At 32.3% G+C, this 14,982-nt stretch overlaps 1 protein-coding gene across 2 annotated transcripts in view; it reads right to left on the bottom strand.

The window, feature by feature from the left end:
- The window catches only part of Ncam2 (neural cell adhesion molecule 2), a 463,114-nt gene that overhangs the window by 121,370 nt on the left and 326,762 nt on the right, over positions 1-14,982 (bottom strand). For both annotated transcript variants that reach the window (XM_020153019.2, XM_074072870.1), the window contains exon 10: positions 1,329-1,516. In XM_020153019.2, the coding sequence (XP_020008608.2) occupies positions 1,329-1,516 (188 nt within the window). The remainder of the gene's footprint in view (positions 1-1,328; positions 1,517-14,982) is intronic.

Raw genomic sequence — 14,982 nt, forward strand, 5'->3', positions numbered from 1 at the left:
GTTATTAAAGTTAAATGGGGCCATGAGGGTGGGGAGTAAAGCAACAGGTCTGCTTCCCCTGTAAGGAGAGGCTGAGGTCCCTCAGCCCTCCCTCTGGGCAAAGGATACTGTAGGAAAATGTCCACCTAAAACTGAGGTCAGAGTCCTCTCCAAAAACCAATCTTCCTGATAAACTTTCAACTTCCAGAAAGAAGAAGTTAAATTTCTGTCTTTTAAACCTTCTAGCCTGTCAGTCTTATCTTATCATAGTGGTATACAAGACTAATACACTACACAAAACTAAAGTTAAACTTAAGCTTAATTTTGAGTAAAGGTTAAAAATAAACCTAGAATTTAGATAAAATCTGTCCAAACAGTCTTTACAAAGTTGGCATTTATATCAATTCACCAAAAGCTACATTTTTCAAATAAAATTGTACAGAAATTGATTTTAATTGACAAGTAGATTAATTAATAATCACATATTCAAGTAATTGGAGATGTGATATTAAATAATTCTATTAATGGAGCATTTTAATAAATCCATTTACCAGGGAGAAGAGATATTGTGGCACAAATGAAAGCATCTTAAGTTATTATGGCATGACTAACAGGTATTATTTGAAACCCATGTTTCTTTTCATTTATTTAAACTGAAATATTGGAGGAAAATGTAACAGATTTTTATTTGAATAAGGCTACAAAATATTGACAATTCTCCTAATGCATCATACAGTGGCAGGACTGGTAGTCACTGTCATGTATGTGTATAGCTTAGGAATTGGTACACACAATTGACAAGTAAAAACATTAAATAGCGTCCCACTAAAAGAGTTGTTTAAAGCCAGCTACTATGGCAGTATAAAACAATTAGGCACAATCTTTTAAAAAATAAAATGAGGTACTGAACAAGTAGACATGGTTCATCTTGAAGCATACTATAGAGCTACACTGTGTTGCCAGCAGACAATACTTACACTTTCAGTCATAGGAGAACAAAGTTATTAATGTAGGATGAATGAAAAAACAGTGTTGAAGCTGAATTTTGGCCCACAATAAATGTGAAATTATTAACTACTTCTTCATGTAATTTCCTGATATAATTGTTTTTTTTTCCAAAAGTACATTCATGAAAAATAAGGGTATTTGTTATATATCCATATTACTCTATCAGTAAATATGATATGTTTGTAATAAATGCGTCATGCACCAAATGCATAAAATCAAGCAAACAAATATGAAATCTACACATGAATGTTTCAATATATATTTTATGTAAATAAATTTAAATATATTTTTAAAGAGTGTATACTGCTAAAATAACTTCTGATATATGAATGAACACTTACCTCCAATATCATCTTTCTTCCTGCACTATAAGTCTTTAAATTAGTGGTATTTTTAGCTGGTAAGACTAATTTGTCTCTTCTCCAGTGGATTGATGCTGGCGGGTTTGATTTCACATCACAACTTATATTGATTGGATTTCCTTCCCAAGAGTAATAAATTGTTTGGTTTGAAACAAATTTAGGGGCATCTGGAAAACAATATTACAAAATATTTGTAGATACTTTCTTTAATATAGGTAATCATCAAATTATAAATATTAGCATATATACTTGAGTACAAGATATATCATAATAATTCTAATTTCATATATTTAATATGCTACATTAGAACATAGGTAAAAAGTGTTTCTGGAACAACCCCAATACATAGTGATAACTAAGTATAAAACAACAAAAATCCATGGTTCTGGTGTCATTATTTAGTTTTGTTTTAGTCATAATAATTTTTCTACAAAATTTTTAAATCAGGTATAAAACCTAAGTTGAAACAGCAACATTACAAATGAACATTAACTGTTTTTCTGAACTGTCAACATTTGCAATTTACCTTAACAGAGATATTGTACATTAATTAACAATACTTAATTTAAAAAATTCAGTATCGACACCAGACTTTGACAATAAGGGTTAAGATAAAACAAACCTCACAGTTCAGCTTCACAAAATGTTCTAAATTGGTGTGCTGACTTTCAAGCTGAAATTACTTGAGGAACTATCATTGCAGGAAGGGTCATCTGGTTTGTGTTTCCCTACATGAAGCAAGTCACAAGGACTCTTTTGGAAGAATATTACCCACATCCTAAGACTGGACAATATTCTTAATCACCAGAGTCCAGTAATTGAGGCTGCTTTGAACTTCAGTAAACAAATTCTGAAGTAACGCTCATCTTCCAATAGTTGTCCTAGTCCCCTCTATTTATCTCTCAGAGACAACTTACAATTCACCACCCTAGTCCAGGTATCCATTTCTCCTGCCATTAACTCAAAAATTTATTATCCAAATGAGAAAATATTAGAAATATTATCAATTGTGTATATAAAAGACATTCAGCACATTTTTATTTCAATAACAAAAATGAAAACAATTTACTGACCAGCAAATGAGAATTAGCTGAGTAAATAATGGTGCATGTTTACCTGTAGGCAAACTAAATTTTACTGACACATTTATTTTGGTGTTCCATCAGCCTGCCTGTTCTGTCGCATGTCTGCCTTCCAAACTAAACTCCACACATTTTTATTTCTGTGATGTTTTCTTTGTGTTTCCATAGCGTTGTGTATTCTCCCTCATCATAACCATATGGTTTTTCAAAGATCATTTAAGCTTTTTCTTCACCAAATCATCTACCTTTAGTTGGCTAGGATGTGTCTTCATTATTTGTTTATATGAGGCCTTACACAGAGTTTTGAAAACACTGCACATTTAATGCACTGAGTAATAAACACTCAGTTTAATTGAAAGGAAGATATTTAAAGATAAAAGAAATAAAACACTTTCAAGGTACAGGAATAGCAATATAAGAAGGTGAGATTCCTGACATTGATAATATTTTGGGAATAGATTTGTGGGTAATATTAAGCAAAACCTGACTCTCAATCACATTCTGTCCAAAATGTGTTATTTGCATGCACATGTACTTAAATAAAAACTAAGAGTAAAAGATTTTTCTATAAAGAATGCAATTGCCTCTAATTGTGCCTGATAACCTCAGTGGGTACTTAGTTATGAATTGCTGATGCTGAATTCAACATGTACCAGGAAATATGAGCTATCAGGAAGGCCATATTAAAATGTATTCATGGTATGAAACAAAAATATTAGTAATTCCTGCTTATAATAAAATAATAAAATTCATGCACAGGATATGTTATATACATATCAAAACAAGAGGAATGAAATGATATTTACTGGCATGAAATTGTCATGTTGATGAAACTGAAGAATTGCTAATGAATCCCAATAGGAAAAAGAGATATTCCCAAGGAAGGTAATTAAAATGAAAACTAATTTTCCCCCTTTAAGAGACAGTGACAGAAATAAAAATAGGGCAATTATGCCATTGATGAGAAATGTTAAATATTTTCAATAATTTGTGCAAGCAGTAGGCCCTGAGCTCAAAACCCAGTACTGCAAAAAAGAAACATTATTCTGAATTTTATTAAATTTGTGACAAGACATTGTTTAAAACTACTGCAAATAAGCAGGGTATGGTGATGTATTTTTGTAATCCCAGCACTCAGGAGACAGAAGCATAAAGATACTGAGTTCAATACCAATCTGGCCTATGCAAATGAGTTTGAGTCCAGCCTAGGGTGCATAATGAGACCTTGTCTCAAAAGACAAAACAAAGCCAATAATAATATCAATAATAATATAAACAAAACTATTGCAAATAATGGTCAGGACTATTGCAATGAGGAGAGGAAATGATCTCGACGCCAAATAAAAGGGAAAACAAGCAATTGTCCAAAATTGTCCTTGTACATCTATTTAATGCTAATTCCTGTTGAAATGTGGTAGATTCATGTCTAAGGAAACATTTTATTCACTCAGAGGAAAAATAATTATGCTAGTAGACAAATAAATCAAAAATCATTCTACAAGAACATGAACTTCATTCTCTAACATTTTTTGATACATTGAAATGTGTCAGACACAATGCTAAGTGCTAAGATCACTGTTCAGGCAAAAAGCAAGAATGTATCTGAAAATTTACCTAAAGCAATAAAAGATAAAGCAAAAAGGACTGGAATTGTGCTCAAGTGGTAGACTGTTTCTCTAGAAAACAGAAGGTCCTCAGTTGAAACACCCATTACCACTTTTCAAAAATGAATTCTTAACATTTATCCACTGTTGACTGGAATCCATATTAGTATAGTTTTAAGGGAAACTACATGGAGGTTTCTTCTCAAAATTAAAAGTAGAACTACTATATGATCTAGCAATCCAACTTCTAGGTACATATTGGAAGAAAATAAAATCAATGTGTTTAAAACTATTTGCACAGGAAAATAAATGCTATATGATCTCAGTTTTATATATAATTTAAAAGTGGGACTCAATGAAAAAGAATGGTGTAAAACAGTGGCTTCCAGATGCCATAGTAGGTGTTTGAGAGAAAGAGATGCTGGCCCAATGTACAAGATTCAGTTAGAGAAAAGGAATAACTTTTTTTTGTATCTATTACATAGTCTGGTAACAATAGTTAATAGTAATGTATTACATATTTCTAGATTGCTATACAAGTAAATTTCAAAGGTTCTTACCAAAATATATATATATAAAATGGCCTATATGTTAATTAGAGTGATTTAATCATTACAAGCTATATATATATATATATATATATATATATATATATATATGTATAGCAACATATCACATCATACCTCCTAAAGATATAGAAGTAAGAAAAGAATCTGGAGGTATGCATACATGTGCATATATACATATACACACAACAGTAGATGAGATTATTTTGTAATTGCTGCTTATAAGAAAAGTACTGCATTATAATGGAATTGGAATTTTCACAGAATATGAGTCCAAATTCTGTCAATTACCAATAAAACCTTGACTTTCTATTTCCAGTTTGGACTTTCTTTGTCTTCTAAAAATATAAGCTGAACTAGATATGTGATTTCTAAATTCCTTAAACTCTAAGGAGTACTTTAGAAGAGGACTCATGAGATTTGGACAAAATTTTAAAATATACATAAAAAGGACTTTCACTATATGTGGAGAGTCATTGGGCCATATAAAATGTGACCTTTGATTGGGCAAACACTAAACTTCTTGGAGTAACACTATTTTGAGTTTATTAAAGCCTCTTTCAAACACAATGCATGAGTATAAATAATGCAGTGGTCCTTGTAGGTAAAATATTGCTTATCATATGCTCCCCAATCTTCTAAATATTTTGTAGTTAGTATAAATATTTGCTTTACTATATAGATTATAAAGACAGAAATATTGCAAGCAAGAAGTAATATGAATTTAGACCTTAAACATCAAGTAACTATGTTTCTTTTAGCTATTATTAAAATAAAATTATCCCGAAGGGGAGATCACTTATGTTTAATTAAATGACAGCTGTACAAGAAGAATGCTGCGCTCGAACATTTAAATAATTCTTATGTCTATGACCTTGACTATTGTGCTTTGAGGTTACCAGCATGACAAGAAACAGTGACAGAAACTGAATCTGTCACCTTCCTCAAACCTGGGTACACAACAAACTTACTCCAGTTCCAGCCCTGACCATACTAAGAACGCCAAAGAAAATTGTAAGACTGATCTGAGGCTTAGGAACAAGTAATTCCTGTTTTAGTGAAAAGCTATCCCTTATTTTTTTCCTCCTTCTGAGACACAAACCTGAACTTGCAGCCAGTACCATCACTGCATTCTACCATTCTATGAGATTTTCTCAGCTGATTACTTGCTTAAGGCAAACTTTTTACTTTCTCCTGTCACTGCTGCTTGGTGTCTGTAATCTTTCTTCTGAACCTTGTTTGTTATTTTTCTTTTTTTTTATAGTTGGTACATTTGACCTAAGTAAAGTCTTATTTGTTGCTGAGCACTGCTTTGTACCTGAATTCTGCCTGCACAAGGGAGGTTAAGGTTGATAGAAACAGGAACTAAAATATAAGTACCTTTGACCTAAATTTCTACAAGGTCTTGAATAAAATTATCAGGTGATCCACTGTACAAGCTCATACTCTCCGTTAACTGAATCAAATTCAAAACGTATTATCAGAGGAGTGATTTAAAACCAATGAAAAAAATTTATCTTATAATATATTGCATATTGTCCTGAAAGCAATTCTTAGCATGATGGCAGATCTGTCTTGCACACTCTCCAAGGACTCTACATAATGTAGTGAACTCTTCTTTTCCAGCCAACATACTCTGTGATGAAAAATTTTCAAATTTAGTTATTTTTTGTCTATTTATTCATTTATTCATATGTATATACAATGTTTGGATCATCACTCTCCCCTGCCCTCTGTCCTGTCCTTCTCCTCCCCACCCTCCTTGCTTCCAGGCATAATCTGTTCTGCCCTTTTCTCTAATTTTGTTGAAGAGAAGACATAAACAATAATAAGAAATACATAGCGCTTTTGCTAGTTGAGATAAGGATAGCTATACAGAGAGATTCCTAGCATTGCTTCCATGCACAATTTTTTTTTAATATTAGATGTCAAGAATCACCATTGGTAATGATATTTTTTAATGTGCAACGGAAGGTTTTATTTTAAAAACTTTACCATTCAGTCCTCATCACTAAAGCACAATGTATAAAAACATCTCTCACTTCTCTCAATGTCTCCTTTTACCTCTGTTATCTTGTTCATAATCACTACCTGTCTAATTAAAAAGTTCTTTACTAGCTTACTGACCTAAAGTTTCTGCCTTACATTTTAACCTCTTTAAAGTCCTGTAGAAGATCTTATTCACAGCCCATAACTTTGTATATGTATCTCTGTGACTTTTTCTCCATTTTGATAAATGTTGGTCATTATACCATAGCCATCACTCACCCTTCCCTGCATCCAGTACTGCCCTGTCCCATCTGTCTAACCACTTTTTGATGTACAGCCATCACTGCATAATGATGTTTTAGCTAATAATGGGTTGTATATAAAGTGGTGCTCCCCTCAGGATTGTGTGCCTATTGGTGGTGCAGCCTTCTGAGTCTGTGCATGTATAGTCTATGATGCTCACACAAGCAACAATGAAATCATCTAATGATAAATTTATCAGGAGTATCCCATTGTTAAGCAGGTAGTGGCAGGTTTCATCTCCCTAATTAAAACCTAAGATTCATAAGCATGAGGACAAAGTTGCTTCCTCATAGTTCTGTACAGCACCTGAATTTATACTTGACACATAATAGATACTCAGTAATTACAAAATGAATGATTGAACACTCAAGATAAGTATGTAATCTAGGTATCATCATTTCATTTAACAGATGAGGGTAAACACACCTACATTTGTTTGATGGTTCTAAAGTTACATTATTTTGCCCTAAAGTTTGTTATTTCTAATGTAATACATAGTCTTACTGCTTATTTTGTAAGATGTTATCCCCTTAAATTAGCTCAAAATTAATTGCACTGTAAAAAAATTCTGAAGCACCTTGACATTTTTATTCAGTCATTTGAATTCTCTGACTTGATTTATGCAGAGGGAAACTATCAAGGGAGAAAAAACTAATATATCCTTTGGCACATTTAAAGGATAATTCAATTAAAAATTTCATAGATCCAGTTCTAGTGTATGTTCAGTCATATGCAGAATCAGCTATGGCAATTAACTGGATTCAGTCCATGTACCATGGGAATTCTAGTGGCTGTGTGGAATATAAAGTTAGATGAGTGCTTATTGCCAATTAACCATAGCACTGGATATGCATTTTTTACTAAATTTGAAAAGCCAGCTTATGTATAAATCTCAGCATATTTTATGACCCTCAAGTCAAATCATGATTCATTTGTATTAAGAAAGGCCTATATGTGACTTCTTAGCACCCACTGGGTTTCTCTCTAATTTGACTTTTATTAATGTTGTACTTATTACTGGCTGTAACAATAGATTGATTTTGAATAAGGTAAATTATTAATATATCTAATGATATTTTTTCTCATGTCTGAACAGCTCTTCTTCCTCACATGACACATTAAATACTAATAAAATATTGTGTTGTCCATGTTGTTTTGTTCCCTATGGTGGCTTTATTTAATTGAATGAATAAATCTGTAGCATGTCATTGGATAAATATCTACATCATGTTTCCTAATCTCATGATTAGATACACATTTTCACATGCAACACTTTGGATATGCCAAAGGCTTACATAACTCTTACTTAACAATTTCTGAGTTGCAAAAGGAGGAATGATTGTCTATGTAGCTATATGCCATGGTTAAATATGTTTTGTGGGACACTAAAATGGTAGTTTCTTTGAAATCTGATTTTTGAAATAAATGTACATATATTCAAAAGAGGTTACAACCTTGGTTTAGTGACACATTGATTGATTTTTGTACATTCATTATTTATTTAAAAAATATTTTAAAACTGTAAGAAAGCAATGATAAACAAAATCTGGTTATGGTAAGAAAAATTACATAGCTTTAGCATTAATGAATGAAGAGTAATTAATTTGGAAAAACACTTAGTCATATTGTGATGTTAAAAAAAATTTCAGAAAAGAAAAATAATAGAAACTGGTTTATGAAAGTCCTCTACAGTGCTAGGCTGACCACACTGCTAATCTCTCTTCTAAATTTAGAAAAGATTTTAACAAGCTCTGGAAAAATCATACTGCCTAAAAATTGTTATCTTTAAATTTCTAATAAATGATGCAGTATTCATTACTTTTGATTTTCTTACTAATTTACATATTTCTTTGCTTATTTATTTACTCTTTGAAGTGCTAGGGTTTGAGCCCAGGTACTTATACAAGTTAGGCAGGTGCTCTACCACTGAGCTACATTTCTAGCCTCATAATATCATAAACGATATTTTAAATACTGCTTCATATGAAGTATTTTCAGATACCAAAAGTTTTAAAAGCAATTCTTGAGAGAGATAAATGCCATAGATTAAGTCTTTATCTTCAGCATAAGACTAATATAGAGAAAGGATGGTTTACTCTTGGTGGGTTATATATGTGAAATGAAGGGATCCACATGAATAAATTACTGAGTCCTATTGCCTCCACTAGGTAGGCAGGTGCTCTTCCATTTGCACCACTCCCACAGCCCTTTCCCATTTTTTTTTTTTTTTTGTTATTTTTCAGTAGGTTATCACATTTTTGCCAGGGCAGGCCTCTCAGACTGTGATCCTCCTACCTACAACTTGTGTAAGTGGGATCACAGGTGTGTGCTTCCACACGCAACTAGTTGGTTTAGATATGATGTCCCTGTCTTTTCTCCTAGGCTGTCCTAGAACTGTGAGCTCTCTGATCTCTATGTTCAAAGTAGTTGGGATTACACATATAAGCCACTGTGCAAAGGGGAAGGGGACTAGGAAGTAGTGAAGAGGTCTGAACCAATATGGGTTGTAATACACAAGTGCATGGAACCAACACTAGTAATCTCTCTGTATAGCTATCATTACTTTAAACTAGCAAAACCACTATGTCTTTCTTATTATCCATTATGTTTTCTCTTCAGCAAAATCGGAGAACAAGAGGGTGGAACAGATTCTGCTCAGAAGCATGGGTGGGGAGGTGGCGGGGGTAAGAGGGAGAGGTGGCCCAATGTATACACATGTGAGTAAATGTAAAAATGGTAAAACAAAAAAAAATCAACAATTTGGGCATGATTGTCCATACATATCATCCCAGATATGGTTGTAAGTGTAAATAGGAGGATCACGGTCCAGGCTAACCTGGGCAAAAAGTGAAGCTCTATCTCTAAAATGACCAGAGCAAAAGTCTGGATGTATAATTCAAGTGACAGAGCGTGCTTAGCAAGCACCAAACTCTGAGTTCAAAGCCCCAGTACACTCAAATAAGTAAATAAATAAAGCATATGGCAAATGAAAAAATAAATAAGTAGATTTTTTGGCCGGGCATGGTAAAACATGACTGTAATTCCATCTACTCAGGATCGGAGGCAGAATGACTGCAGTTTGTAAGCCCACCCTGGCAAAGGTACCAGAGACAACCTGTCTCAAAAACAAAATTAAAAAAAAGGGAAAAGCCTGATGGCATAGCTCAAGTGGCAGTGTGCTTGCCTAGCAGCTAGCTTGCATAAGGCACTATATTCATCCATAGCACCACACACACACAAAAGTTTATCTCCCTCTTCTGATTATTTGTGTACTCTTTATAATACATTAAATTTAAAATACATTAAATTATATGTTATTTTTAAATAGTTTCTAAGCTGAAATATATTTGTAGATTCTAGATCCATGCACATGTTATAATATTGCTATAAATCATTTTGTCCATTTGAAAATACTTAATAACACTCTATTATATAAGAAACAATATTAAAGTGAATTACTATAATTGAAATCTTTTGAGAGAAGATACAGAATAACTATTTTCATCTTTAATAACTTTAAAACAACTTATTGAAAATTATGATATTTTTTCTTACTCAATCTGTGAAATTATTCAAACAAGTTTGAAACATTTAAGACAAAAATGTAAACATGTATTTTTTTCACAAACTTTAAATATGTTTTATAAGTAAGCTGCATTACCCTTTTAAACATACAATTAGATACAAACAAAAACAAAGCATAATTTTAGATCAGACACAAGAATGCAATATCCTAAGTGAGTATCATATTTTCTGCTTTCTAGAATTGAATAGATTTCTTAAAAATATAGTCAGGAAGTTAGTTATTATAAATTCTTCAAATGATTAGAAATAGTGATATATATATATACATAATTATATAAATATATATTATATATAATAAGGTATGTATATAATTTGAAAATAAGTTCATTTACTGGTTTTAACATAATTCATTTCAATTACTATATAGCATTTGTTCTAAAATGATGTTGACTTATATTTTTATAAAGGTATATTGAATTGATTTTAACAAATTACAATTACACTATGATATTCACTTGTTTTTTTTTTGTTCATTTATTCACATGTGCATATGTTGTTTGGGTCATTTGTCCACCCCGCCCCCCTTTCCCCACCTTCCCCGCCTCCTCTCCTCAGTTTCAGGCAGGTCACATTCTGCACTTGTGACTGATTTTGTTGAAGAAAAGACATAAGCATAATAAGAAAGACAAAGCATTTTTGCTAGTTGAGTTAAGGATAGCTATACAGAGAGATTCCTACTATTGCTCTCATGTACCCATGTGTTACGACCCATGTTGACTCAACTCTAACTGATCTTTACATTGGTTCCTGATCCCCTACTAGCACAGGTTATCCCTTGTTTTATTGCAATATTCTATACACATGTTGGTCCTCTGCTCAAAACCTTGTTGGTTTCCCATTCTTCCCATAGTTCTTCTTAAGATTGTTTAAAGCTTTAAATCAGTGCTGTATAATATAAATAAATTGTGAACCAACTTGATAATTGTATCTTTTTGTAAAGGTCATATTAAAGTGAATAGATCAAATTAATTTAGTAATGTAATTTAAAACAATGTATTATGAGGTCCTATTTTGGCCTAAGATACATGTACAACAATGGTAACTTCAGTAGAGTAAATTTACTGGCACCATATCCTAAGGATGAGGAGGGAAGGGGAGAGGCAACAACTCGTCTGTCACAAAATCTTAACACAACCTTTGTGTATCTTTGAGATAATAAAATGTCAGTGATGTCAGTGGCAGTTCACTGTGATGTGATCTCAAGGGACAGCCAAGCCCTATGAAATATGTACTAGGTCCATCTGTAAGATAGGTATCTTTGTTGTCAATTCCAGAATGCTCAGCTCTATGGACTGAATGTTTATGTCACCTCAACTGTTGAAATCCAAATCTTCAGTGTGATGGCATTTGGAAATAGAGGCTTTGGGATGTAAGTAGGTTTTGTTGAGGTCATGAGTTTGTAACTCCCATAATAGAGTCAATGCCTCAGTTAAAACACAGAGGCACAAGATTTGCACTTTTGTATCCACCAAGGAAAAGGCATGTGTGTACATAATCAGAAAGAGAACCCTCATCAGGAACATGGCCATATTTGCATTTATCTTGATCTCACACTTCCAGCCTCCAAATCCATAAGAAACAAATGTTTGTCATTCAAGCTACTGTGCCTATGGTATGCTATTTATAGCAGTCCAAACTGATTACCACACTAACTGTGATATGAGAACTGGGTGCCTTATGGCAAGGCCACCATTCTAGAATAATAATAGTTAAGTATGGCAGAGTGGATGTAGTAGTCGTGGTAACTTAGAGGTGAACAGGTATCAAGAGGCAGTAATAAATGCCAGTGTTTTATTCAGTGGTGTCGTGTTTGTTCATGTCTAAAATTTAAACTCTGCAGGGTAAGATATTTCCTAAAATTCCTTAAGACTTTTTAACACCATATTCTCTGAACTATATTTTAACAAGAAGATTTGATCTGTATCAAATAATATCTGCCCAGGGGGAGACAAAGTTTTCATGAAAGTATAATAATTGATGGAAGCGGTACATATGAAAAATGTAACATTTCACATTTTCTTAGGTAGTACATGCAATGTTTATATTAAAAATATAGCTGAGCAATAAAAGAAGTTTTACACCTGACTTTCTTATTGTTTTTCTCTTTATGACTTCTGGATTAAGAGATATGATTTACATTTTCTTGCTTTCTGTCCTTGAAATTACCATGCTAGGTATAAAACCCAAACAGTTGCAGGGAGTGGAATCAATTTATGTCTGCAAATGAGCCATCTTTTTTAAAGTTTCAGCAGCTGAAATATATTATGATAAGTGTTGTAGTCAGGGTCATAAGATAAGATATTATTCACAGATATAAAGTATCTGCTTTGCCAAGGAATTTTTCTAATTTCTAAATAGAAAATTATTGAAGAAATTTTCTTCAAATGTTAATTTCACATTCATTTCTTATCTATCTCATTCTGTACCTGCAGCAGACCACTCCATTAGAATCTCTGTTTTATTGAGAGAATACAAAACTTGAGTAAATATTCTATGGGATCCCTGAAAATGTGAAGGAAACGTGAATCTGGATCATAATATTAGCTTATATTCCTATAGACTTAGAATGTACCAGATATCGTTAACTACCTCTTTTATAGTTCAGGAAAAGTTGTATTTAGAAATTGTTATTATGTCTAATATGAATTAAAAATCAGGTGTAATAGGCACATTTAGAAAAAATGTAAATGAAAAACATAAATATTTCTTAACTTGTTACCACTTACCTGTTCAATTGAATTTATCACATAAAATAAATAAGTATAATTAGTAGTTAATATGTAATGACTACCCAAGTTACAAAACTTAATGACATCCGAACTGTAATTAAGCACACTACATAATCAGGGCTCATTGCATTAAACCTCATATCATATGGCTGTTATTTCCTTTGTTTTCTAAATTGGAATTTTAGTTCACCTCCTGCTTCTTAGTAAGGTAACACCTTTGAAACCTTGAAAATGAACTGGCAGAATGCCAAGAAGTCTGCTTAAGTTGAAACACAAAAAAGGTTTGGGCAAAAAAATAAAATAGTCTTAATATTTTAACACCTATGTTTAATGCTATTATAGTAAATGAGACTGGTATCAAATTATAAATGACTTGATTCTTCCTATGCACTCTTAGCAAAGTTATACTGTACATGGTTGGTTCAGGTGGTGAGGACTTTTATAATTTTCCTTGTGACACTGTATAATGACTTTCCTTTTCATGGCTTCTATATTGGTTTTGATGATGAACATAGATACATAATTAAAGCATTTCAGGCATTTCTAATACGTGTTTCAAGAAAAACTTTTTGTTGCCTTTCATGTGAAGTAATGAGAGGTGTATTACTACTATACATTTTTGTTTCAATAAATATCATATTTAATACAAACTAGACTACAATTAATACAATAAGATTATGAAATTAAAATTATGCTTTTGTAAATGTCATATTTGTTCAGTTGTAAGATATACCTAATTATTTCTACTAGTACTGATATGAGAATAATATCAGATTTAACATAATGGTAACATATAGGTAAAAATAGTGTTTCATTTCTGTAGTACAGTAAGACTGATTTATGAGTAAGATAAGTGAAAAAAGAACAGAGTCATTTTAAAATATGATCATGGTGATCCATTACAAATTATTATTTATCTGCAAACCAAAAAATATACTAGAAAATAATGTGTTTACTATTTCTACTTCTAGTATAAGTATAAAATCTGCCCATTAGTAATTAGTGATGTTAAGATTAGTAAGTGCATTACTTTTTACTTAAGTCTAGCTCATTCTTTGATGAAAATATTCACATAATTTATCATGCATGAATTTGCCATCATCATATTTATCCACTTTAAATATTATTTCCATGATAACTTGAAAAACTAGTAATCCTCTAGAAGGCAAAACTTTTATGCACATACAATAGTGCAGAGGTTAGATAATACATGAAAAAATTAATATAACATTAAAAATATTTATAAATATAGCAAAATATTATAGATGAAAGGTAGGCTTCCAATATTTTTGTCATTGCCTTGTAATTCATGAGCAAGTTTGTTGTGAAAAGTGGAGAATTCTGCTGGGCATGAAGGTGCATGCTAAAATCCCAGCAGTGGGAAAGCAGGGGAAGGAAGAATGTGAATTTGACAATAGTCTGAGCTATACAGTGACATAGAGAGACCCTGTCTCCTGTCTCCAAAACAGAGAGGAGAAAGAGAGAGAGAGATTGAGACAAAGACAGAGACAGGCGGACAAAGAAAGAGAAAATTCTGATTAAGTACAGAGGAAATACTGCAATAATCTATATCAATCAAAGAATAAATCAGGCTACTAGATACAAAGAGTTGTAATTTATATTTTAATGACTCATAACTGGTGCTGGGGATATAGCTCAGTGGTAGAGTGCCTGCCTAGAATTTTTAAGGTCCTTGATTTGATCCCTAGCCCTGAAACAAAAACTAAATAATGAGTCAGAACTAGTATATAACAAGAAAAAACAGCGTAAATATA

The sequence above is a fragment of the Castor canadensis genome, chromosome 5 (assembly GCF_047511655.1).
Source record: "Castor canadensis chromosome 5, mCasCan1.hap1v2, whole genome shotgun sequence".
In the NCBI taxonomy this organism is placed as follows: domain Eukaryota; kingdom Metazoa; phylum Chordata; class Mammalia; order Rodentia; family Castoridae; genus Castor; species Castor canadensis.